The sequence below is a fragment of the Alosa sapidissima genome, chromosome 2 (genome assembly GCF_018492685.1).
Source record: "Alosa sapidissima isolate fAloSap1 chromosome 2, fAloSap1.pri, whole genome shotgun sequence".
NCBI classification, from domain to species: domain Eukaryota; kingdom Metazoa; phylum Chordata; class Actinopteri; order Clupeiformes; family Clupeidae; genus Alosa; species Alosa sapidissima.
In genome coordinates this window covers 6,173,545-6,197,686 of record NC_055958.1, presented here as the reverse complement: position 1 = coordinate 6,197,686, position 24,142 = coordinate 6,173,545, and the positions used below count along the sequence as shown (strand labels likewise).

At 40.6% G+C, this 24,142-nt stretch overlaps 1 protein-coding gene across 1 annotated transcript in view; it reads left to right on the top strand.

Annotated features, from left to right (window-relative positions):
* Positions 1 to 24,142, top strand: part of LOC121703966 (titin-like) — a 182,083-nt gene that overhangs the window by 79,062 nt on the left and 78,879 nt on the right. Inside the window, exons 87-131 of the mRNA XM_042084447.1 lie at positions 62 to 331; positions 625 to 900; positions 1,083 to 1,222; positions 1,320 to 1,446; positions 3,071 to 3,334; positions 4,799 to 4,938; positions 5,567 to 5,693; positions 5,801 to 6,067; positions 6,169 to 6,435; positions 7,227 to 7,493; positions 7,593 to 7,732; positions 8,185 to 8,311; positions 9,124 to 9,266; positions 11,152 to 11,275; positions 11,829 to 12,095; positions 12,185 to 12,282; positions 12,390 to 12,558; positions 12,646 to 12,912; positions 13,081 to 13,347; positions 13,539 to 13,817; positions 13,914 to 14,322; positions 14,418 to 14,542; positions 14,649 to 14,915; positions 15,009 to 15,278; positions 15,380 to 15,679; positions 15,786 to 16,088; positions 16,211 to 16,398; positions 16,542 to 16,656; positions 16,761 to 17,045; positions 17,150 to 17,301; positions 17,404 to 17,551; positions 17,669 to 17,846; positions 18,996 to 19,117; positions 19,207 to 19,494; positions 19,613 to 19,909; positions 19,998 to 20,184; positions 20,298 to 20,413; positions 20,655 to 20,954; positions 21,136 to 21,435; positions 21,525 to 21,630; positions 22,153 to 22,349; positions 22,494 to 22,805; positions 22,954 to 23,232; positions 23,325 to 23,624; positions 23,721 to 24,023. Of these exons, the coding sequence (XP_041940381.1) occupies positions 62 to 331; positions 625 to 900; positions 1,083 to 1,222; positions 1,320 to 1,446; positions 3,071 to 3,334; positions 4,799 to 4,938; positions 5,567 to 5,693; positions 5,801 to 6,067; positions 6,169 to 6,435; positions 7,227 to 7,493; positions 7,593 to 7,732; positions 8,185 to 8,311; positions 9,124 to 9,266; positions 11,152 to 11,275; positions 11,829 to 12,095; positions 12,185 to 12,282; positions 12,390 to 12,558; positions 12,646 to 12,912; positions 13,081 to 13,347; positions 13,539 to 13,817; positions 13,914 to 14,322; positions 14,418 to 14,542; positions 14,649 to 14,915; positions 15,009 to 15,278; positions 15,380 to 15,679; positions 15,786 to 16,088; positions 16,211 to 16,398; positions 16,542 to 16,656; positions 16,761 to 17,045; positions 17,150 to 17,301; positions 17,404 to 17,551; positions 17,669 to 17,846; positions 18,996 to 19,117; positions 19,207 to 19,494; positions 19,613 to 19,909; positions 19,998 to 20,184; positions 20,298 to 20,413; positions 20,655 to 20,954; positions 21,136 to 21,435; positions 21,525 to 21,630; positions 22,153 to 22,349; positions 22,494 to 22,805; positions 22,954 to 23,232; positions 23,325 to 23,624; positions 23,721 to 24,023 (9,873 nt within the window). The remainder of the gene's footprint in view (positions 1 to 61; positions 332 to 624; positions 901 to 1,082; positions 1,223 to 1,319; positions 1,447 to 3,070; positions 3,335 to 4,798; positions 4,939 to 5,566; positions 5,694 to 5,800; positions 6,068 to 6,168; positions 6,436 to 7,226; positions 7,494 to 7,592; positions 7,733 to 8,184; positions 8,312 to 9,123; positions 9,267 to 11,151; positions 11,276 to 11,828; positions 12,096 to 12,184; positions 12,283 to 12,389; positions 12,559 to 12,645; positions 12,913 to 13,080; positions 13,348 to 13,538; positions 13,818 to 13,913; positions 14,323 to 14,417; positions 14,543 to 14,648; positions 14,916 to 15,008; positions 15,279 to 15,379; positions 15,680 to 15,785; positions 16,089 to 16,210; positions 16,399 to 16,541; positions 16,657 to 16,760; positions 17,046 to 17,149; positions 17,302 to 17,403; positions 17,552 to 17,668; positions 17,847 to 18,995; positions 19,118 to 19,206; positions 19,495 to 19,612; positions 19,910 to 19,997; positions 20,185 to 20,297; positions 20,414 to 20,654; positions 20,955 to 21,135; positions 21,436 to 21,524; positions 21,631 to 22,152; positions 22,350 to 22,493; positions 22,806 to 22,953; positions 23,233 to 23,324; positions 23,625 to 23,720; positions 24,024 to 24,142) is intronic.

Here is a 24,142-nt window from a genome sequence, read left to right as displayed (position 1 = left end):
CCAGACCTTACACTAACCCTTTTGATATGAATGACAAAACATCTCGTCTTTTCTTTTACAGAGCTGCCAGTGAAATTCGTGAAGACACTTGAGGAGGAAACGTCTGTTATGAAGGGACAGCATCTGTACCTGACCTGTGAGTTGAACAAGGACAAGGAGGTGACATGGAAGAGAAAGGGCACACCTTTTATAACAGTCCCTGGAAAGATCCAAATAGCTTCCATTGGACTGCAACGTGCTGTGACAATCCAGAACGCTCAAGAAGAGGATGCTGGACTTTACGTATGCGAGTGTGAAAATATCCAGACAGAGTCAAAGGTCAAAATTATTGGTAAGGGTTTACTGACTTTCACAGTTTAATATTGTGATTACACTCTAAAAATATTTGTGGACACAGTTTAACACAGTCAAGTAATCTTGTGGCTTTGACTGAGTTAAGTAATTTCAATGTGCAATAAACTGGTATTAAACTTGACACTACAGTATGCATATATTAACACAGTTAAAGGAACAAGATGACCTGACTGGGTTAAATTGAGTCTGTCTTCTTTTATACAAATCCACACTTATATGTTTAACTTACTTTCAACCAAAACACCTAACACATATCTGTATCCACTGCAGAAATCATCAAAGACTGGTTAGTGAGACCACTGAAAGACCAGCATGTGAAGCCTAAAGCTACTGCCACATTCAAGTGTGAACTCTACAAAGACACCCCAAATTGGAAGTGGTTCAAGGGGGATGAGGAAATCCCTAACGATCCAACAGATAAAACAGAGGTTACGAAGGATGGTAAAGAGCTTACTTTGACCATCAAAAATGCAGCCCCTGGTGATGTTGCAGAGTATGCCATGGAAGTAGAGGGTCGTAGATACACTGCAAAGCTGACACTTGGGGGTATGCCAAATATTTTATTGAGTGGATGAGTTCATGTATTTGTTGTAATATATACTGTGATAGAATACTAACTAAATGGAGCACATCATCTTGATCAAGATTTTTTTATTATTATTAAGGTGAGTTTGTTGGCTCAGGCACAACTTTTGTATTTATTTTGCCCATTGTATTATCTTCTACAGAGCGTGAAGCTGAGATCCTGAAGCCTCTGTCTAGTATTGAAGTTGTGGAGAAAGAGGAGGCCAACTTTGACACTGAAATTTCAGAAGAGGATGTTCCTGGAGAATGGAAACTTCAGGGACGAGTTCTGCAGAGATCACCAGTGAGATCTCACCTTCAATTGTCTATGTATCGATTTTCAAATGTAATGAAATATATGTGTTAATGCTGTTCATATTTTTTTTTTCCTTTCAATAAAGACATGTGACATCAGAGCAGAGGGTGCCAAGAGATTCCTCACTCTAAAGGATGTTCAGCTTGACCAGTCTGGTGAAGTGTCATATCAGGCTCTGAATGCCATCACCACTGCAATGCTCACAGTCAAGGGTGAGTTGGTTCAAAACCTGTTGAGTAGGTGGATGTTGTATGTTAACCGGTGTTCTATGCCACATTTCTTTAAACAGGTAAGGGTAATGTGAGCTGAATAGAAAAAAAAAAGAAATGTGATCTGTGTAACTCTTGTTCGCACCTCTCAGAAATCGAAATGGAGTTCACTGTCCCTCTGAAGGACGTTTCTGTGCCTGAAAAGAAACAGGCAAAGTTTGAGTGCACCATCACTAAGGATGTGTCAAAGGTGATGTGGCTCAGAGGGTCTGACATTGTAACCTCAGATGCAAAATATGATATCATTGATGATGGGAAAAGGCACATGTTGGTTATAAACCACTGTGAGTTTGATGATGAGGGCGAGTACACTATTGAAGTGTTGGGCAAAAGGTCAACCGCTAAACTCACGGTAGAGGGTAAGTTGTTTGACACCTTAGTCATATAACTCAAATAAACTTTGATTAAATGTTTAAAGCTAAACATAAATGTCTTCTTCATTAAATGTTTAAAATACTGATTTAAATAATTCAGTTATTAATAAATGATAAATGTATTAATATATATATATATATATTAAATAATAAATTAATTCAACTGATAATTCTAAAAGGTCTAGTGCACTGTCAGTTAATAAAAACTGAAACTGTTATGCACTGAACAAATACATTATAGGCATGAGGCTCAACTTCACCACACCATTAAAGGATCAAACTGTGAAGGAAGGTAACATAGCTCGGTTTGAGCTTGAACTCTCACATGAGAATGTTCCCATTACATGGTACAAAAACGAAACGAAACTCCATCCGAGCCGAACGGTGTTAATCCATGTTGATGGAAAGAAACATGTATTAGAAATAAAGGATGTCACTCTAGATGACACCTGCCAAATTAAGGCAGAGGCAGAGACTAAAGGAATATCTACAACGGCAAACTTGATGGTCCTAGGTAATCCCATTTTGTTCTGCACTTTATTCTCTCTATCTCTCTCACTCTCTCTTTTGCTGTGTGTATGTCCAAGTCACAAGCTCATGTTAACTTCTGTGACAATGAGTCACACGATCAAAGTAAACATTGTTGCTGCTGTTAATGAAATAGATACGCCCTTATATATTTGATGATAAACATATATAATTCATAATGTATATAATTAATAACTTATATAATTAATTCATTGTGAACTTCATCTCTAATGCATGAAATAAATGATACTCTCTCATGTGAATGTGCCCATTTCATGGTCCAAAAACGAAACTAAACTCCATCCACGCAGAATGGTGTTAATCCATGTTGATGGAATGAAAACACATATTAAAAATAAAAGAGGTCACTTGACATGATATATGCCAAACAGCGGCTAAAAGAATATCCACAAACTCAAACTTAACGGTCATACGTAACCTTTCGTTTTTTTGTTTTTTACCATGTTTTTTTTTTACATTCTTCCTAACACTCCTGCTCTGTTGCTTACTGTTGTGTGTATTTCCTATTTTTTTCCCTCAATGTGTGTGTAGTGCTAGATTTAATCTTGCTCCGTGGCAATTGCATTCCTGAATTGCTTTGCTCTCCTGCAGACAGAGATGGATACAGTCTTCCCTCTCTAAACCTTATGACTTTTATGTTCCAGAGGGCGAAGCACGCTTCGTCGTAAAATTGCAAGATTATACAGCAGTTGAAAAGAACGAGGTTGTCCTGGACTGTGAGTTGAACAAAGATGTCCCAGTGAGATGGTTTCATAATGAGGCAGAAATCAAGGCCTCAAAGATGGTGACAATAAAGACTGAAGAGAAACGACGGATACTGATAATTAAGAGAGTGGGAGACAAAGATAAAGGTCAATACGTGTGTGACTGCGAAACTGACAAGACCTTGGCTAATCTCAATATCGAAGGTAGGCACTTTCAGCAGTGTGCAGATCCCTCCCTGTTAACCGTCCCGGATCTTTATACCAGAAGCACTCCAGTGTTGACTGAGCTGCACAGCCATTCTGTTTTCACTCTGCTGTGCACAGAAAACAACCTTTTGGAACCACAAAAATGCCATGTGTTTTGGACTGTCTTTGAGACATAGTGGAATGCAAACAGGTTTCCCATTACTTCTGGTTTTTGAGATCACATTAAAGTAATTTTTAATATCGCCACAGTAACAATCCCACATCCATTTACTGGACACTGTTGAAGATAAAGGCTGTTTTTTCATTTTTTACCACAGTTATACATGCCAAATGTATCACACTATAGTTTACAGACTCTAAAGCTTGAAGAAAGTAGTCTGTTTAGATAAATGAGTTCCATTACATAAGTGCTACAGTCATTGGGAATACACTGCTTCCACCATTTCTCTAAGGCAAGGTCCACTTTCATGGCATGGATGATCTTAACTTCACTTGGTGCAACCTTGAGGATTTCTCTTGTTTCAGCCAAGACATGCACCCCTCACTGCGTGTATTAACATGGAATAAATCACCATTTCTGCATCTGCAACCACCTAGTATGGTGTCCCTACTTGAATGCCTCTTCTACTCAAATGTCACATCCTACGTTATGTTGACATTGTCACTTCTTTTTTTAATGCATACGCCTATATCATTTTTGTTGTCTTTATGATCTCTGTGTGTTCTAGTGTTTACTTGTGTCCTCTTTGCATTTCCATAAAGGGAATTCATGCATAGGCCATTCCTATAAAATACTCAGATCACTGTCAGCTCATATCACTGATGCTTCAATCCTTGAAATAATATGCAATTAAATACCTGAGATTGAAAATTTTATCTACCCTTGGAGGAAGTCTCTATAGCTATCTCAGGAAAATATTGAGCAACGTGGGGTTGTGCAACCACTGTAGCAACCGTGGAGAGCCTATTTAACTATGATAGTTGCTCAATAATGTTTTTTGGGAAGCACACCCATGATGGGGATTGCCTGTTCCCTGTAATGTGATATCAGCATTCATATTCCCTTTTCCCATAAAAAGAAAATAGTTGTTAATTTTTATATAGATCATTTTTCTTCTGATTTTCTGAGATGATTATTAGTGCATCTTGCCTACTACTTTATTCCAAGGCCAAAAACAAATGATCTAAAACAAAGGAAAGGAAAATGCATAGAGGACAGAAGCTATTTCTAGACTATTTCTCTTGTTTTTCTGTGTTGTATATATTGGTGATGTAAAAGCACACCAATGTCTCTTCCGCTCTTTGCCTGGACTTTGGTATATGGGTATGGACATATACCACTTCACAAAAACCGACGACTACCGACGAAAAGCCGAAGACAACATGGCTCATATCTCATGAGCACTCCATAGTGTCCTTAAGCATGGATTTGTTTTAACGGAACATACCTTTTATTGGCAGCACGTGACATCAAAGTGGTTAAGCCAATGTATGGTGTTGATCTCTTTGATGGAGAGACAGCCCGTTTTGAGGTTGAGCTCTCTGAGGATGATGTACATGGCCAGTGGAAACTGAATGGAGAAGTCCTTACTCCTTCAGCTGTAAGTATAGAAAGAGCATTGTTATTTTTATGGTAGATCAGACAGTTTCATTCCTATCAGTGTCTAAGTGTATTGCCAGTCAAGACCTTAATCTACAGCGTTCCCATAGTCATTGACAACTGGGATTTTAGAATACTAGGCCAGGCCTGGATTGTCTCTCTAATTTCTTGAAAGTTTTGGGAAAGTCTTTTCATTTTGTTATATCTAGGTGTAGCAAAATGACTTATGTTATTGCACTGTTCTATGATATAATGTTAAGTAATAATATCTGCAGTATTAAAAAGTTCCCATTTGAATTGATGTAGCCTAATTAGCCTATTAGCGAAGGAATGAAAAGTGTTGTTTAATTTTCATTAATTAATTAGAATTAATTAATTAGGCCCAATTTGTTGAATAAAGTACTCAAGTACTCGTTCTGCGTGGAAATTTCATTAAGGGTCCCTGAAAGGATTTAATAGTTGGGAAATAGGTGGGAACCCTGAATTTAATTACTAGCAACAAGACTTTGCATTTAGTGAGTAATAGAACCGCTGATTAAACTCTGCCATCTTGTTTGTGGATAGTTGGGGCAACTGATGTTGATAGAGTTATTATTTACATTTTTATATTATTTTTCTTGCGCATCCAGGATGTTGAAATTATTGAGGATGGAGCAAAGCACACCTTAATACTGTATAACTGCAAAGTTCCCCAATCCGGGGAGTTAACCTTCCATGGAGCAAATGCCAAATGCACAGCAATTCTGAAAGTAAAAGGTAATCCCGTTATCATCCGTAATATTCAATCACTTTTCAGATTTAAGAATTTATACATTTTAAGGTGTGAATCATGCCAATCCATTCTACATCCTTGCTGATTCCAGAGATTCCGGTGACTTTCATTACACCTTTGAGTGACGTGCATGTGTATGAGAAAGATGAGGCGAGGTTTGAGTTGGAGGTGTCCAGAGAGCCCAAAACTTTCCGCTGGCTCAAAGGAACTCAGGAGCTTGAGAATGATGACAAGTTTGAGATCATTCAAGAAGGGAAAAGGCACACTCTAGTGGTGAAGGCGGCTGGCTATAGTGATGAGGCCAAGTATGCCTTTGAGGCAGAGGACAACAGAACGTCAGGCAAACTTATCATTGAAGGTAGGTTGAGTAGATGTTCCAGACAGAAAATCAGGTTTAGGGTTAAGGATTAGGATTGAGGATCATGTTTTCAGTTTGATCATATTTGTTCCTTTTTTCAGGCATTCGTCTTGAGTTTGTCAAGCCCATCAAGGATGTGACCGTGAAGGAGCGCGAGACTGCGGAGTTCAAAGTTGAACTTTCGCATGACAATATACAGGTCACATGGTACAAGAATGACAAGCGCCTGCACCCCAGCAAATTGGTGCACATGTCAGATGATGGCAAGGTCCACACCCTCTCCTTCAAGGAAGTGTCCATTGATGACACTTCCCTGATTAAAGCAGAGGCTCTCGGAAAGACCTCAGAGGCCATGCTCACTGTTCTGGGTGAATATGTTAGATATTCCTTAGGTCAGCGCTTCTCAAACTATGGACTGCGGACCAGTGCCAGTCTGTATCAAGGAAACTGCTGGACCACAAAGCCAGCAATCATCTTTATATGCCTATGTGCTCCACTGTTTACTACATAAAGCCCGGTGTTGTGTTTTCTGACATTCACTCTTTTGCTTAAAATGAAGTTCAATAAAAAGCATTTCAATATTTTCTCCATGACCCATGCAAGTCGATGGGCATGGACTATTAATTCCACTCCCATTTTGGGAAGTTCTCCCCATACACACAAACATGCTGAGTAACGTCATGAAATGTTTAAAATTGTAAATGAGGGAAGTTCTCCCCATACACACAAACATAACATAATGAAATGTTTAAAATTGTAAAATAATATCTTTAATAGTAATCTATGGGCACAAAGGTCAACAATGACAATAATAATAATAATAATGCAACAAATTATAGTGATCATAAATGTAACACTATATTGAAAATTCAACCAGTCACAACATTGAGTTTGATGGACCTGAAAGTAGTGCAATACTAATGACCAGCAACAGTGCTGTATAAATTGACAGGCTATAAATGCAAAACAACAGAAAATGTGTGCCTTTCCCTATAAGTCATTGCCTTTCCCTTTGAGTCTAGAACTATATAATAATGTTATATTCTTCCTTAACTTGTCTTTGAGTGTTTTTTTTCTCCTGTTTGGAAAAACACTGGCTCCTTTTCAGAATACATTTTGTTGCTGGGATTAATATTTTTCCTTTCTACTGATCTTTTAGAGGGAGATCCTTACTTTACGACTAAGCTTCATGACTACACAGCTGTTGAGAAGGATGAAGTTATCCTGCACTGTGAAGTGAGCAAGTCCCATGCTGAGGTGAAATGGTTCCATGATGGCAAGGAGCTTACCCCCTCCAAGAATGTTCAGATCAAATCCGATGGAAAGACGCGCACTCTTACATTAAAGATAGCTGAGAAGACCAACACTGGTGAATACACCTGTGACTGTGGTTCTGACAAAACTACCGCTAAATTGAACATTGAAGGTATGGGCTTCACGCGCACAATTTGTCAGTCTACAAAGTACACATTATGTCACACTGACCTAACTTGATGCCTTTCTCGAAATACGTCTGTCTTCACAGAACGTGACATCAAGGTTGTACGCCCCCTGTACAGTGTTGAAGTAATTGAGACAGAAACTGCCCGATTTGAGACTGAGATCTCTGAGGAAGATGTTCATGGGAAATGGAAGCTATTGGGAGAGACCCTTCACTCATCTGCTGTAAGTGTCTTGCAACATTATATAAGACGAGAATGTGTGGACATTCAAACATGTCGATTACAAGAATAGTATTTTCTATGACACATATATTAGCCAATCAATGGCATCGTAGAGAGGACATTTTATCAGTTGGGCAAGGACAGCTCCTCTTACTTAATTTATGAATGCACATATTTTTAGCCTGTAAAAGCTGGCAAGTGGGCTGTTAATTTATCCCCTGATATTTATCCTCTGGTAAATCACAACATCATTCAAGGTTACTAGAATTGTTTTCTTAGATGTAATTACTAATTTAGGCCTTGTAAGTTGTTTTGTTTCCCTTGCTATGCTGCAGCCAGAATGTATCTAAGTTTTGGAAAGATTCAAGCTAATAAAAGCAAGAGCTCATTATATGTAATTAAAATCAAGTTAGTCATATGGAGATCAGCTACAGTATCCCATTTCACCTTTAGGACGTTGAGATTAAGGAAGAGGGAACCAAGCACATACTGATCCTCTACAACGTGCGCAAGGATATGGCTGGAGCAATCGACTTCCATGCTGCAAACGCCAAGTCCAATGCCCAGCTGAGAGTTAAAGGTGAGAACCACATAACACACATTGTAAGACACTCTGCATTCACAAAGGATTAAGTCTCCCAGCACGAAGACCTATTTTCTTTCTATGACCATTATCATTAGTATCAATACTAACATTACTTTTCAGCTATGAAGGTATTGTTACTATGGTATCTGTTCAATCAAACAATACTCTGCCAAATGGGTTTCCATTTTAAGTAGGTGTTGAAAGTGTTTTTATGAGTTGTTTATTAGGGGGATTTAAGGTTGGCATACTTTTAATTTCCAAAATGCCTGAGCTGACCATACATTTTGTTGTAAAATGCCTCCCTTACAAAACATGGACGAACTGTTATGAAAGTTAAGTCATCCCTATGATGTCGGCACTTTTTTTTAAATTGGGTAACACCGACCCCGACATTCTCCTTTTCTTGGAAAATTCCAGAGGGTTGATTGACGGCAACAGATTGCCAACCTGGGTAACTTGGCAGGGGGTTGGTTGACGGCCAATCCGGTGTTGTGGCTATTTTAGAAGATACATGCCTTATCTAGCGTGGCTCCGGCAGTGATTGGCAGAGGTTCAACTTGCCTCCCACCACTGACGTTTTTTTGCTGACCATATACATCTTAAGGAAACTCAATATGCAAATGAAGGAGGCCCCCCCAATGACAAGTCCCCCTGCGACAGAATCCCCACTTGTCCTGGAGGCTTACGGGCTCTAGAGCAGTGGCCTGTTGTCAGCCGGACAGCGAAATGTGGATTTGCAGTTAAGGATTTACCGGTGTCTCTCAGGAATTGGGGTTGACTAACAATGTCTTCTCCTCAATCCAAAGCACGGGTGATAGGCCTCATGAGGCCTCTGAAGGATGTTACAGTCACTGCTGGAGAGACTGCCACCTTTGACTGTGAACTCTCCTATGAGGGCATAACTGTGGAATGGCTCCTTGGGGGTACCAAGCTGGAACCAAGCGACAGGGTAAGTTCAAAGTTTATATCAGCTGCAGACGTGGTGTCAAGATCAGTGTTCACTGGAATATTGACATGTGGTTTTAGAAATATTTATGATGGCTTTTCATTTTTAATTGAATTTGTGAAGGTTCATTAATTGTGATTAGTTTCTATCAAAGATTGATGCCCTCCCCTCTGCCTTAGCAGGTGCACAGAGTACTTGCATGTTCTGTCAACATTGTTGTTGTTTTTCAGTGGCATGAGCAAGGAAGGGCTTGTTTAAACAACTTACTTTAAACAAACAACTTCTAACTTTCAGTTAAGCAACTAATTATTTAGTTTTTTACTTGCATAAATCACTCCCAAGCTTTCTGCATATAAGGACCTGTGAAGATCAGGATTCCAGTTGAGCATTTGATCCGGGTTTTGAGATAACGGAGAGGGCTATTCTGCTCTGCAAGCGTTCCTCTGGTTATTTTTAACTGCTTCAAGTGTGTATGTCCAATGGCAGGTGGCAGGACCGCCAATTTGACAGATATACTGTAGTTTAGAAGTGTCGCAAGCTGTGTGAAAATGTCACATATGGTTTTTGCAATCTGTTGAGTAAAAAAAACGGACTCAGGAATCTAAAAACGTTAGATTTATTTTGCTGGTGTTTGCGCAGTATAATTTGTGTAAAATATACATGTGTTTGTGTCATTATTTGGTACGGGAATGTGCAGTATGTGTGGTTTGTTTGTGTTGATGGCTGTTTTATGACTGTGATGATTGACATTTTGCCAAGTATGTTTGATTCAGTGAGATTGGATCTGAGCAGTCAGTGTGATCTTAGATTGAGGCCTTGTTATGATGCCAGACTGTACATAGGGAACACAACAGTTTGACTCTGATCATCTATAATTCAAAATGAGCTATGAACCTTTAACTAAATTTGATTTAGCTGTTTTTGCTGTCAAAATCTGTTTCAGAATTGATTGTTGTTACATCAAAAGTGCTTGTTGTTACCATATTTACATTTAGGGTAGAGTTACTGTAAGATTTGTGGTATGCTTAGAGTAAAAGACAAGTGCCAGCATGTTTTACATGACATATAAGATATTTGTGAGGTTGAAATAATAGCATATTGAACATATTGAATACACATGGCAATTGCTATGGTACACAGCACAATGCCTAAACTGTGCCCAAAGGAGATGTCAGAAATGCATGTACCGGTAAAAGTCCTTGTGTAACTGTGAACTACTGCCACCATTCCATTAGAAAATAATTTCCAAAAGAATTAGTTGTGTTTCCTGAACATGCACTCTGATTCATGTTCAGGAATATATACTTCCTGAAAAATAATGTATTGTAGGAATATATGCATATAACTTAGTAGTATAACTTCATTCTAATGTACATTAATTCAGTGTTGAGCATGTATTCACACAAGTACTGTAGGCCTACACACTTAAGGCCTGTTCCCCAACATTTAACCAACTAGTCCGTGGCTTATGTAGGCAGCAGGCAGAGGTGTGAAACTAATGTGAAATTAATGTTCAAGAATATTATCAACTTCCTAAAGCAAATATATTTTTTGAAAGAATATATGCATTTAACTAAGTATACAGTAATTCTAATATACATTAATTCATTGTGTTGAGCATGCATTCACTCAAGTAGGCCTATACTGCAGGCTTTAGGAGGAGGCCTGTTCCATAACATATAACCACATGTTAAGCAACCAGCCCGTGCCTTATGTAGGCAGCAGGCAGAGGTGTGAAACTGAGCACTTCTCCAGCTCTGTTTCTGGCCTTCAGCTGCTTGTGTCTGTTGCTGGGAGTAAAATAGCCACCGCTCTCTCACTCTCGCCCTGCACAGCTGACAGTGAAGTGAGAGAGAGTTTGATTTATCAATGCATTTGATTTGCACAGGTTGTCACCAGGGCAGAAGGGAGAGTGCACACGCTGAGTATTAGGGATGTTAAGCTGACGGAGGCCGGGGAAGTAAAACTCACTGCTAAGGACTTCGAGACACAAGCCAACCTTAAAGTGAATGGTAGGCTGCCATTTTCAGTTGTACTGTGTGGTGCAAATGGGCGTTATTTTGTTTTGGGAATTTGTTGTTGAAAAGTAACAGAAAATGTAGTGCTAGTATGCCAAACAGCCCATGCACTTTTCAGCAATGGCATGATTGAAGATTTATTTACCACTTGTAGTTGAACTGGCTATGCATTATTTTACTTGATCTGGTTTGAGCATTTTCAATAACATTTGAATATAAACAGCTTTACAGCCAATGACATTGCTCCAGAACATTTTTATAGTACAGCAAAATAGTTTAAATAGTTATTTAAACAATGTTAAGATTAAAGGTTAAAAAAACAATGTTAAGATTAAAGGTTAAAAAAAAAATATGAATCTCATATGATGAGTCTGTGAAAATGTTACTCTATAAGAACATATGATTTCCATGCATTAGCATGAATTAGCATGTAAAAATTGTGAGTTTTTGTATATTAAGTAAAGTTTTTTTTTTTAAATTATCGTAATGCACAGTCTCAGAAAGATAAAAAGTGAAGCGCTAATATTTTAATCCTATGCATATCCAGAGGCCCCAGCTGAGTTCACTAAACCTCTGGAGGACCAGACAGTTGAGGAGGAGGCCACTGCTACACTAGAGTGTGAAGTTTCCAGGGAAAACGCGGAGGTAACATGGTACAGAGATGGACAGGAGATCCGCAAGACCAAGAAGTATGACATGGTTGCCGATGGCCGTGTAAGAAAACTTCTTATTCACGATTGTGCAATCGATGACTCAAAGACATATACCTGTGATGCCAAACATTTCAAGACGTCAGCTTTCCTGAACGTTGAGCGTAAGTGTCAAAACAAAACCAAAAAAGTATTTCACGCACTACAAATGAGGGGGTCAGTCATCATTAACGCTAAACTGATGTGTTTGCAGCTCCACATGTTGAGTTCTCTACGCCACTCCATGATGTTGAGGTCAAAGAGAAGGAAACAGCACAGTTTGAATGCGAAGTATCCAGAGAAAACGCAAAGGTGCTACCCTCTCCTCTAGCAGGCTTCTAAAAGCACTTCATTGACCTTTTTTCATTAATACTACAAATAGTCAAAAATGCTAATCTACAGTCATATGTTTTTCATAGGTCCGCTGGCTGAGGGATGGCTGTGAGATCCGTAAAGGCAAAAAGTATGAGATAATTGCTAAAGGTGTTAAGCGTATTCTGGTCATTCACAAGGCCGTATTTGATGATGAGGCAGAATACGAATGTGACGCAAAGACCTCCAAGAGCTCCGGCATGCTGACCGTTGTCGGTGAGTTCTCTTAAAAGTAATTCACGCTTAACTATCTAATGGTCTGTGAAATGTGCGACTTATCCCTGTTCTAAATCTTTCCCACAGAGGAGGAAGCTAGATTCACAAAGAATCTGGCCAACTTTGAAGGAACTGAAACAGACAGTGTGAAATTGATCTGTGAAGTATCCAAGGCCAGTGCAGAGGTCACTTGGTACAAGGGTGACGAGGAGCTGCAAGAGGGAGCCAAATACGAGTGCATCCAGGATGGCCGGAAGAGGATCCTTATTATTCAGGATCTCCGCATGGGTGATGCTGGAGAATATGAATGCAGACTTCCAAATACAAAGACCACAGGCAACCTGAAGATTAACGGTAACTTTTACATTAATGTATTCATTATGTACAATGTTTATGTTTAAATTTACACCCTTCGCACTTCAGAAATAAGAATTTAGAGGTGAGATTGAATGATGAAGGCATGAGAACATGCATTAATTTGTTCATATTTTATTACTAAATCACCCGTGTTTGTTTTTCTAGAAATGGCTGCTGAGTTTATTGCCAGACCTCAGAACCAGGAAGTTATCGAAGGAAACAAGGCTGAGTTTGTGTGTTCAGTCTCCAAAGATACCTTTGAGGTCAAATGGCATAAAGGTGACAAGGAGCTTACATCTGATGACAAATACGAAATTCGTGCTGACGGCAAAAAACGAGTTCTTATTGTGAAGAACTGTGATAGACATGATGAAGGTGGCTACATTGCACACATCGGCAGTGTCAGAGCATCCGCTGAACTGACAGTTATCGGTAGGTAGTTCACATGTATCTGACATACTATAAAATGCTACAGTATGTAAAGGATATGATGATAGTAAAATATAAGTAATATAATATCATTCACTATGGCACACAGTAATACATATTCTTTGCTCCTCCAGCTGATAGGATTGAAATGTATTGTGCATAAAAAATAAACTGCTATAACCTTTTTCCTACAGAGAAACTTAAGATAATTACGCCACTCAAAGACACCGAAACAGGAGAGGGACAGGAGACTGTTCTTAACTGCGAGGTGAATACTGAAGAGGCCAAAGCAAAATGGCTTAAAAATGACGAGACAATGTTTGAAAGCAGCAAGTTCATTATGACCCAGAAAGATAACGTGTTCTCATTGAGAATCAAAGAGTCCCAGAAGTCAGATGATGGCAGTTACACCATTATGGTGACAAATAGCCGTGGGGAACAGGTCAAGTGTTCTGCCCAGCTTACAGTACAAGGTAATGATTGGTAGAGACACTTTTTTAGTTACAGTAATATGTTTTTCCAGGAAGTGCATACGGAAAACATTGACTCTTGTAACTGTCTTTTCACAGAGGAGGACCTTAGAATCATTGTACCTATTGAGGACTGTGAAACACAGGAGAAGAGAACGATCGCCTTCCAATGCAAGGTGAACAGACCAAACGTGACACTGAAGTGGATGAAGGGTGGTCAGGAGATCACATTCAACAAGCGTATTGTGTACAGAGTGGACAAAGACAAACACACCTTGACAATCAAAGACTGCAACCTCAAAGACGAGGGAGAGTACAAAGTCATTGCAGGAGCCGACAAGTGCTCTGCTGAGCTGATCATCAGCGAAGCACCAACTGACTTTGGCGTGCAGCTCAAAGACCAAACTATCATAGAGTTTGAAGACGCTGAGTTTACTTGTGAACTGACCAAGGAAAAGGCTGAGGTGAAATGGTACAGAAATGGACGTGAAATCAGAGAAGGACCTAGGTGAGCATTTCGGTCTTTCTTTCAACTTTGCCATGTTGATATTTAATGGCATGCAAAAGCAAATGTGTGAAATTATTTTTTGTTATCTTTTCAAGATACCGAATGGAGAAAGATGGCAAGATTTGCAAACTCTGCATCAAAGAATGCAGACCAGATGATGAATGTGAATATGCATGTGGTGTGGAAGACAGGAAATCCAGGGCTAGACTCTTTGTTGAGGGTAAGGCCTTAAAGCAAGTAATATTACTGTGAATGTGTATATGAATCATTATACATGTACACACTATATGTTTGCTCAACCATTCCTTATACATTTACCTCTACAGAGATCCCTGTTGAGATTATCAGACCTCCTCAAGATGTATTCGAGCCTCCTGGCTCTGATGTCCTCTACGAGGTTGAGCTGAACAAAGACAGGGTGGACGTCAAATGGTTGAGGAACAACATGACCATTGTCCAGGGTGACAAGTACCAGATGGTGAGCGAGGGCAAAGTTCACCGACTCCAAGTCTGTGAAATCAGACCTCGTGACCAGGGAGAGTATAGAGTCATTGCCAAGGACAAGGATGCCAGAGCCAAGCTGGAGCTGGCTGGTAAGTCACAATACCTGAGATTTCTTTGACATATCCATGTACATCAAACATCATTGAGAAATGCATTGACTTATTTTACTTGCCTGTCTGAAGCTGTGCCCAAGATCAAGACTTTGGACCAGGACCTTGTGACAGATGCTGGAAAGCCGTTCGTTATGGGAGTTCCCTTCAGTGCTTACCCCAAGGCTGATACAGAATGGTTCTACGAGAGCACCAGTTTGCCAAGAGATAATGTTCATACATCTGCTGACAAGACAGAGTACAGACTGAAGGATCCAAAGAAGTCTGATCAGGGCAGATACAAGGTGACCATCAAGAACAAGCATGGACAAGGAGAGGCCTTCATCAACCTGACAGTTATCGGTATGCTAATCTGGTTCAAAGTGTCATTTAATTGTGTCATGTTTAATGAACAAGTAGCCTCAGTGGTAGCATAATGCTACATATAATGGTATTTCCTTTAGATATCCCCGGACCTGTTAAGAACCTCAATGTGGCTGATACTGCTGATGGAGAAGTCAGCCTTGTGTGGGAGGAGCCAGAGAGTGATGGTGGCAGCAAAATCATTGGCTACGTTGTGGAGAGACGCGACGTCAGACGCAAGACTTGGACTCTGGCCACCGACCGCGCCGATAGCACAGAGTACACTGTGACAGGCCTGCAGAAAGACTCCATGTACTTATTCCGCGTGTGTGCTCGTAACAGGCTGGGAAGTGGACCAACTGTGGAAACTGACAAGGCCGTTCAAGCCAAGAACAAATTTGGTAAGTATCTCATTCTCTCTCCATGCGTTATTTACCATGCAGTTTTATCTTTTTTATAGAAAGTTAACTTGTATGAGATTAATTAAGCTTTTGTTTGCCCCTCTAGATGTTCCTGATCCACCACAGAATGTAGAGGTGGGCAATGTCACCAAGTTCAGCGCCACCCTTACTTGGGAACCCCCAGTGTCTGATGGAGGCTCTGTGATCACTGCTTACATCATTGAGCTCCGTGACCGCACCGCTGTGTCATGGTCTGCCGTCATGGTTACCAAGCCTCAAGATCGCACCGCAGTCATCAATGACGTGATTGAGAATAAAGAGTACATCTTCCGCATCAGAGCTGAGAACAAAGCTGGAACTGGCAAGCCAAGCGCTGCCACACACCCAGTCAAAATCATGGATCCTATTGGTTTGTTGATTTGTTCTCCCTCAAAGTGTTGTTTTTTTCTAGTTTAGAATTTCCCAAAAAATTGCCTTATACAGTGACCAGCATTATAAACTGATATTCATGTAAAATTCTGTTCTTTACAGAGAGGCCAAGCCCACCCCTTAACTTGAACTATGCTGATCAGACCAAGCAGACTGTTCAGCTCACATGGGAGACCCCCTTGCGTAATGGTGGCAGCATGATCACTGGCTACATCATTGAAAGAAGCGAGGATGGCTCAGACAAGTGGCTGAGATGCAATGCTAGACTTTGCCCAGACCTTGTTTACAAGGTAATTTCAGAGCTATTGAATATATATATGCATGTATTAATATATAAATATTTATGTGAACAATTGAATGATGAACAATTTAACAGGGACACTTTTGTTCCACAGACCTGATCATTTAAGCAATTCTTTCTTGGTATTTTCAGTTGTCTGGTCTAAAGCATGGAAAGCATTACAACTACAGAGTATTTGCTGAGAATGCTGCTGGTGCATCAGATCCATCCAACATACTTGGACCAATTCTGGCAGATGACCCCCACTGTATGTATCCAGACAAAATACTAATAACTGGACACTTGATTTTCATATGACACATGACGTCTTATTTAATGTGTTGTTGTAACACAATCTATCTATTTGTTTAGTTGCTCCAACACTGGACCTGAGTGGCTTCAAGGATGGCCTGGAGGTCATTGTTCCCTTCCCTCTCAAAATCCGTGTGCCCATCAGTGGATACCCTGTGCCCAAAGCAAAATGGACTTTCGGCGAAAAGGAGCTCACTCCAGATGAGCGTGTGTCTATGGTCACCAAGAGCACCTTTACTGAGCTGTTGGTCAAACCAAGCATTCGTCCAGACAAAGGAACATATTCTCTGACTCTAGAGAACGATGTCTCTTCTGTCTCAGGAGAGATTGATGTTAATGTCATTGGTAAGATCACACCATTAAAAATCATTTGTTTAGGTTCATAACTGGAGTCTAAAACATACCCAGAAGATAAAATAACATTACCTATCTGGTGTTTGTTTTCACAGCATCTCCAAGTGCACCCAAAGATTTCAAGGTGGCAGAGGTCACCAGAAAGCATGTGCACCTCATGTGGGAGGCCCCAGAACACGATGGTGGAAGTCCACTGACTGGCTACCAGGTTGAGAAGCGTGACGCTTCCAGGAAGACCTGGGTTAAGGTATTTATTAAATAAAATGATCTTTGAAGTGAGATTATTCAATGTCCTTTAGTACTATCAATACTAAACTGTGCTAAAAATGTGGCTATGTCTACCAACCAGGTCATAAGTGGTATTCAGGATCAAGAATACACTGTCACTGATGTTGTTGAGGGAAAAGAGTACTTCTTCAGGGTAACTGCCTGCAACAAGTGTGGCCCTGGAGAGCCAGCTTACATTGATGAACCAATCAATGTCTCTTCACCAGCAAGTAAGTTTAGAATAAGCAGTAATAGCAATCCTAAAGTCAGCCTCAGACCTATATCAGTATGTTATTTCATGAAGCATGAGAATGAATTAGGTAATTAAAGGCTAATTTGATTTGTAGCTACTCCCGATGCTCCTGAGAACCTCAAGTGGAGGGACAAGTCTGCTTCAAGCATCTTCCTGACCTGGGAGCCGCCGAAGTACGATGGAGGCTCTGCCATCAAAGGTTACATGGTTGATAAATGCCAGCGTGGCACTGACAAGTGGGAGCCATGCAGTGAAACCATCCCTGAGATGAAGTAAGTGTAACACCATGTCTCATATTAATATATTATCACATTGCCAGAACAGAGATTGGAATATATTTTGATCTTATTAACTCATTGAATGCTGCGCTGTTTTTCGGAAGCTTTGGCCCAAAGTGCCAGCAATCTTGATCATTGTTGACGATTTTTGTAGAGCCACAGCGTATGTTATAGCTATGGACACATATTATGGCTTGTTTGAAAGGTGAGACTTTAAGCTCTCAGTGGGTACAAACCGTTTATTTCTACATGCCTCTGTTCCTAACAAATCCCAAGCTAAGCAGTGGCTAGTTTTCATCAAAATCCCTGTTTTATTTCTAGAAATGGAGATGTAGCGTCTTTGATGAAATATGAAGTGTTGCCTGTAAAGTTTCCGGGAAGTGACCTAGCGAGACCTGGCGAGACTGCCACCAAGTTATAAACCCACGAAAATTGCCTGGTTTTGACCTGACGTGCATGTGTCACTGATTCAGCCCAAAGCGGCAACCATCAAAAGCAGAGTTTTAAGATTAAATATCCAGATAAAATGTCCAGATTGTGCGTTTTCATGAGTTTTTGATTGTCATATATTTCATTTCCATTCATTACAGAGTTCCCAAAATCACATATAAGGTGTGTTAGAGTGTCTAGTTTCGTAATTAAAAAAAAAGGTAAAAACGTAATATTACGTTTTTGGCACTCAACGCATTTTGGCACTCAATGAGTTAAAGACACCCTTAACAAGATTTGCTCTCGGGGTCCCCCTACAGTTGAGAAGCGCAATAATAAACAAACTAAATATGCATCTTTTGCAACGTTTGAACATAACTCAATTTGAACATAACAATTTAATATAGAGGGAATGCAGTGACAGCAGTCTGTAGAAAAAGATCTTCTGTATGAATTCCTGTAGCATAGCAGTTTCCTACACAAAAATACAGTAGAAAGTTGCCAGGTCAGTAATCGCCTACAAAGGGCCGCTCAGACAATGGCAGAAGTGTTATGAGGTTATGTGCCATCAAAATGATTGGAGACGTTATATTAAGGTAAAAAAAAACTGTTAAGGGTGCTTTACCAAGATATTATTATTATTATTATTATTATTATTATTGCTGTTGTTGTTATTTTGTTGCTGTTGTTCATTCATTTTTAAATCTTCCTCAGGTTTAAAGTGACTGGACTAATTGAGGGCCAGTGGTATGCATACCGTGTGAGAGCCTTGAACAAACTGGGTTCTGGCAAACCATCCAGGCCTACTGATGAAATTTTGGCAGTAGATCCCAAAGGTAAACAACATATTTGTAGATTCATCACCTGGACGTTGTTTAATGTAGATTCCTGAGTCTTACAAAAACGTGGTTTTGTTTTTATGCAGAGGCCCCAGAGATTATCCTGGATGCTAAGCTTCTTACTGGCCTGACTGTCAAGGCTGGAACAAAGATTGACCTGCCCGCTGATATTACTGGAAAACCAGAGCCAAAGGTCAAATGGAGCAAGGCTGACCAGGTCTTGAAGGCTAATGACAATGTCACCATTGATACCAAACCAGGCCACTCTGTGGTGTCCATTGCCAAAACCAAAAGGGAAGACACAGCTACTTACATTATTGAAGCTGTCAACAGCAGTGGACGTGCAACTGCGACCGTTGATGTTAACATTCTAGGTTTGAGACTGTTTGATTTTTACAAACAAAAGAAACTATTCTAAATGCCTCTGTGGCTTCAAATGCCAACAAATACTGTGGTAATGGTTCAAATAAATTGAATATTTACTTTTTTCAGACAAGCCTGGGCCCCCTGCTGCCTTTGATATTTCTGAGATCACAAACCATTCTTGCTTCCTGGCCTGGAATCCACCTCGTGACGATGGTGGCTCTAAGGTGACCAATTATATTGTGGAGAGACGAGCACAAGAAAGTGAGATCTGGCACAAGCTCTCCTCCACTGTTAAACAGACCACATACAAGGCAACCGACCTGGTTGCTTTTAAGAATTACATTTTCAGAGTCTTCGCTGAGAATCAGTTCGGTGTTGGCCCTGCAGCTGAGCACGCTCCAATTACTGCCAGATACTCCTTTGGTACGTATCACCAAAATGTACAACTGATTTAATCTTAAATCATAACAGTTAGTATACCAGGTAATGGAGTTTTGTCTTTTTCTTTCAGATACCCCTGGTGCTCCCTACAAGTTAGAGCCTTCCGATATTACAAAGGATGCTGTAACTCTGACATGGTACGAGCCTGATGAGGATGGCGGTAGCCCCATTACTGGATACTGGGTGGAGAGGTTTGAGCCAGATGCTGACAAATGGATCAGATGCAACAAGCTTCCCATCAGGGATACCACATTCAGGTACAGTTTTTACATCTCTGCACTATAGTCATCTTTACAAATATCTTTTCAAAATCTTTCTTTGTTTGGTATTACAGATGATTAATGGAACATTTTGTTTATACCCAAAACAGAGTGAAGGGGTTGCCTACAAGAAAGAAGTATAAGTTCCGTGTCTTGGCTGAAAATCTTGCTGGACCTGGCAAACCAAGCAAAGAGACAGACCAGATCCTCATTAAGGATCCAATTGGTAACATATTAGTACCTTTTCAAATTTGCCCAGCATGGATGGCATTTGTGAATATATTAATAAATATACTTTATAAATAAATAATAACACTTTTGCATGTTCTAGCCAATGCATAATGTCATACAGATTGGACAACTGGATTACTGGGGTTGGGTTTTCTGACTACATAATGTAAAATCATTTAATAATACATTTATCCTGCCTTCTCATAATCTACTTTTTTACTGTTATTGTCCTTCAGATCCTCCCTGGGCTCCAGGTAAACCCACCATTAGAGACGTTGCCAAGACATCTGCTTTCCTTCAGTGGACCAAACCCGAGCACGATGGTGGTGCCAAAATTGAGTCCTACATCATTGAGCTCCTCAAGAGCGGAACCGATGAGTGGGTCCGTGTTGCTGATGGCATTGTCAGCCTGGAGCATTTCCTGAAGGGTCTGATGGAGAAGCAGGAGTACTCCTTCCGTATCAGAGCTGTGAATGCAGCAGGAGAAAGTGAACCCAGTGAACCAAGTGATCCTGTGCTGTGCAAGGAGAGACTAAGTGAGTGGCATAGACCATTATTTTTGATACATTATGTTTGATACATTTATATAAATTAACTTATGGGATGTGTTAGTTCTATCCTATATGCTATACCATATGCACTTAAACCTATTTTTAAACTATTAAAGTATCTTATATTATAGTTGAATTTAAATGTACTGACTGTTATTTTGTGTAGATCCTCCATCACCTCCAAGATGGCTTCAGGTGGTGAATGTGACCAGGAACAGTGCTGAGCTGAAATGGACGCCCCCTGAGAGGGACGGTGGTTCACCCATCATCAACTACATTGTGGAAAAGAGAGACGTCAGGCGCAAAGGCTGGCAAGCAGTGGACACCACTGTCAAGGAGTGCAAGTACACAGTCACTCCTCTGAACGACGGTGCCCTCTACGTGTTCCGCGTCGCTGCTGAGAACTCAGTTGGGCCCAGCGCATACTGTGAACTTGCAGACTCCGTTCTGGCCAAGGATACATTTAGTAAGACGTTATTCAGGTTTTTATCACAAGTTACACTTCATATCTGTGTTTATGTTTCATTCTTACATGTTCTGCTTTTGCTGTTACAGCTACTCCTGGACCCCCATATGCTTTGGCTGTTACTGACATTTCCAAGCGTTATGTTGACTTAGTATGGGAAGCCCCACAGAATGATGGTGGAAGACCAATAACCAGGTAACTATGATGAGGTTTCATTTTCATAGTTTATGTGAAATTGTTTGCCGTTATGTAAATGTAAAAAATGTAAATGTAAATCAGGTTTCTAGGCCAAGTATACTTGCGTATACAAGGAATTTGGTCTCTGCATTTATCCTATCTGTGAATTAGTGAGACACACAGAGCACACAGTGAACACACAGGGAGGTGAGGCACACAATGAGCACACAGTAAAATGAAGCACACACTCACCCGGAGCAGTGAGCCGCCTTGCTACAGCAATACTCGGGAAGCAGTGAGGGGTTAGGTGCCTTGCTCAAGGGCACTTCAGCCATGGATGTGGGCATGGGGGAGCAGTGTTGAGCCACTTTCCCCACCCACATTTTTCCTTCTGGTCGGGGATTGAACAGGCAACCCTTAGGTTACAAGCCCCAAAGCCCTAACCAGTTGGCCACGGCTGCCCCTATATATCCCCTTATATAGGGATGTGTGTATTTAATGTTCACTCAATATATTGTCGCCATTTACTTACTATTCTAGATATCAGATTGAGAAAAAAGAGAAACTCGGCACTCGCTGGATGAAGTCTGGAAAGACATCTGGCCCTGACTGCAAGTACAGAGTAACTGATGTGATTGAGGGAACTGAGGTTCAATTCCAAGTCTGTGCTGAGAACGAGGCTGGTGTTGGCCACCCAAGTGAACCCACTGAGATCCTCACCATTGAGGACCCAACAGGTTTGTCAAGTGTAATATTCTGTGTTTATATTTCACATGAACAATATGTAAATGTACTGATATCATAAGAATAATGGGTTCGTGACCAGCCATTAATGTCTATTTGAGAGACATGTTAATAAATTAATTATTTTTCTTCCCAAGGCCCACCATCTCCTCCTCAGGAACTGCAAATCACCGAAGCCGCAAGAGACCACATCTCTTTCGCCTGGAAACCTCCAGAGAGGCATGGAGGATGCCCAGTCTCTGGCTATCACATTGAGCTCTGTGAGGCCGGAACTGAGAAATGGATGAGAGTGAACTCCCGTCAGGTCAAGGAGCTGAAGTTCACCGCAGGACCAGAGGAGGGCATTGTTCCTGAAAAGGCATACATCGTGAGAGTGCGCGCTGTGAACTCCGTCGGTGTCAGCGAGCCCTCTGACATTTCTGATAAAATCTACGCCAAAGACGCTGACTGTAAGTGTACTTTTATTATTACCATTAAGTATAAACATTAATTATTTTCTTGGGATACTGCTATAAATGTCATATCATAAAAACAGTTTAATCTCCAGTCCTTATTTTGAGCACAGTAAAAAAGGATTTCTTTGTCTCTCTCCTACAGGCAACCCAACAATGGAGTTGGCAAGTCAGGACATGGTTGTTGTGGAGGGCGAGAAGATGCATATTCCAATTAAATTCAAAGCTGTGCCATCGCCTAAAGTGATCTGGCACAAAGATGGCAGTGAAATGAAGGCTGATGAGAGGATCAGTTTCAGGACTGAATACACAGCCTGTCACCTGGAGATTCCCAGCTGCCTTCATGCAGATGCTGGGCAGTACAAGGTCACCCTGGAGAATAGCCTTGGCACCACAAGCGGAACAATCAGTGTTAAAGTCATTGGTAGGAATTGAATTCCAAATTTTTTATTTCAGTGTCAGATTATCATATCAGTGCTGTGTCCAATTTATTTATGTCAATTCCTCTCTGAATAGGTCTTCCTGGACCATGCAAGGAGATTGTGGCCAGTGAAATCACTAAGAACACCTGCAAGATATCCTGGGATCCTCCAAACTATGATGGAGGCAGCCCCATTCTTCACTACGTCCTACAGCGCAGAGAGGCAGGAAGGAGAACCTATACTAATGTCATGTCCGGCGAAAACAAAGTCAGCTGGCCCGTTAAGGATTTGATCCCCCATGGAGAGTACTATTTCCGTGTCAAGGCAGTAAACAAGATTGGTGGAGGAGAGTACCTTGAGCTCAAAAACCCTGTGATTGCTGAGGATCAGAAGCGTGAGTAAAAACTAAAATACTTGCATTAACATGAATAGCCTTTCTGCCAAATATGATTGATAAATCTAACTCAATTTTATATTAAATATTTTACAGAGCGTCCAGATCCACCTCTTGATGTTGAGACCCACAATCCAACTGCTCACACTGTTACCCTGACCTGGAAGCCGCCCATGTATGATGGTGGCTGCAAGATCATGGGTTACATTCTGGAGAGGATGATGAAGGGTGAAGAGAAGTTTGAGAGATGCAATGACTTCCTGGTGCCAGTGCTGTCCTACACAGTGAAAGGTCTGAAGGAAGGAAAGCAGTACCAGTTCCGTGTGATGGCTGAGAATGCTGCTGGAATCAGCGACCCATCACGCAGCACTCCAATGGTGAAAGCATCTGACTCTGTCGGTATGTGTAAAACATCAGTATTATTATTATTATTATTAGTAGTAGTAGTAGTAGTACTGTAGTATTATCTTATATATATATGATTGCCAAAACACAGAAAAATCTATACTATTTCCAAA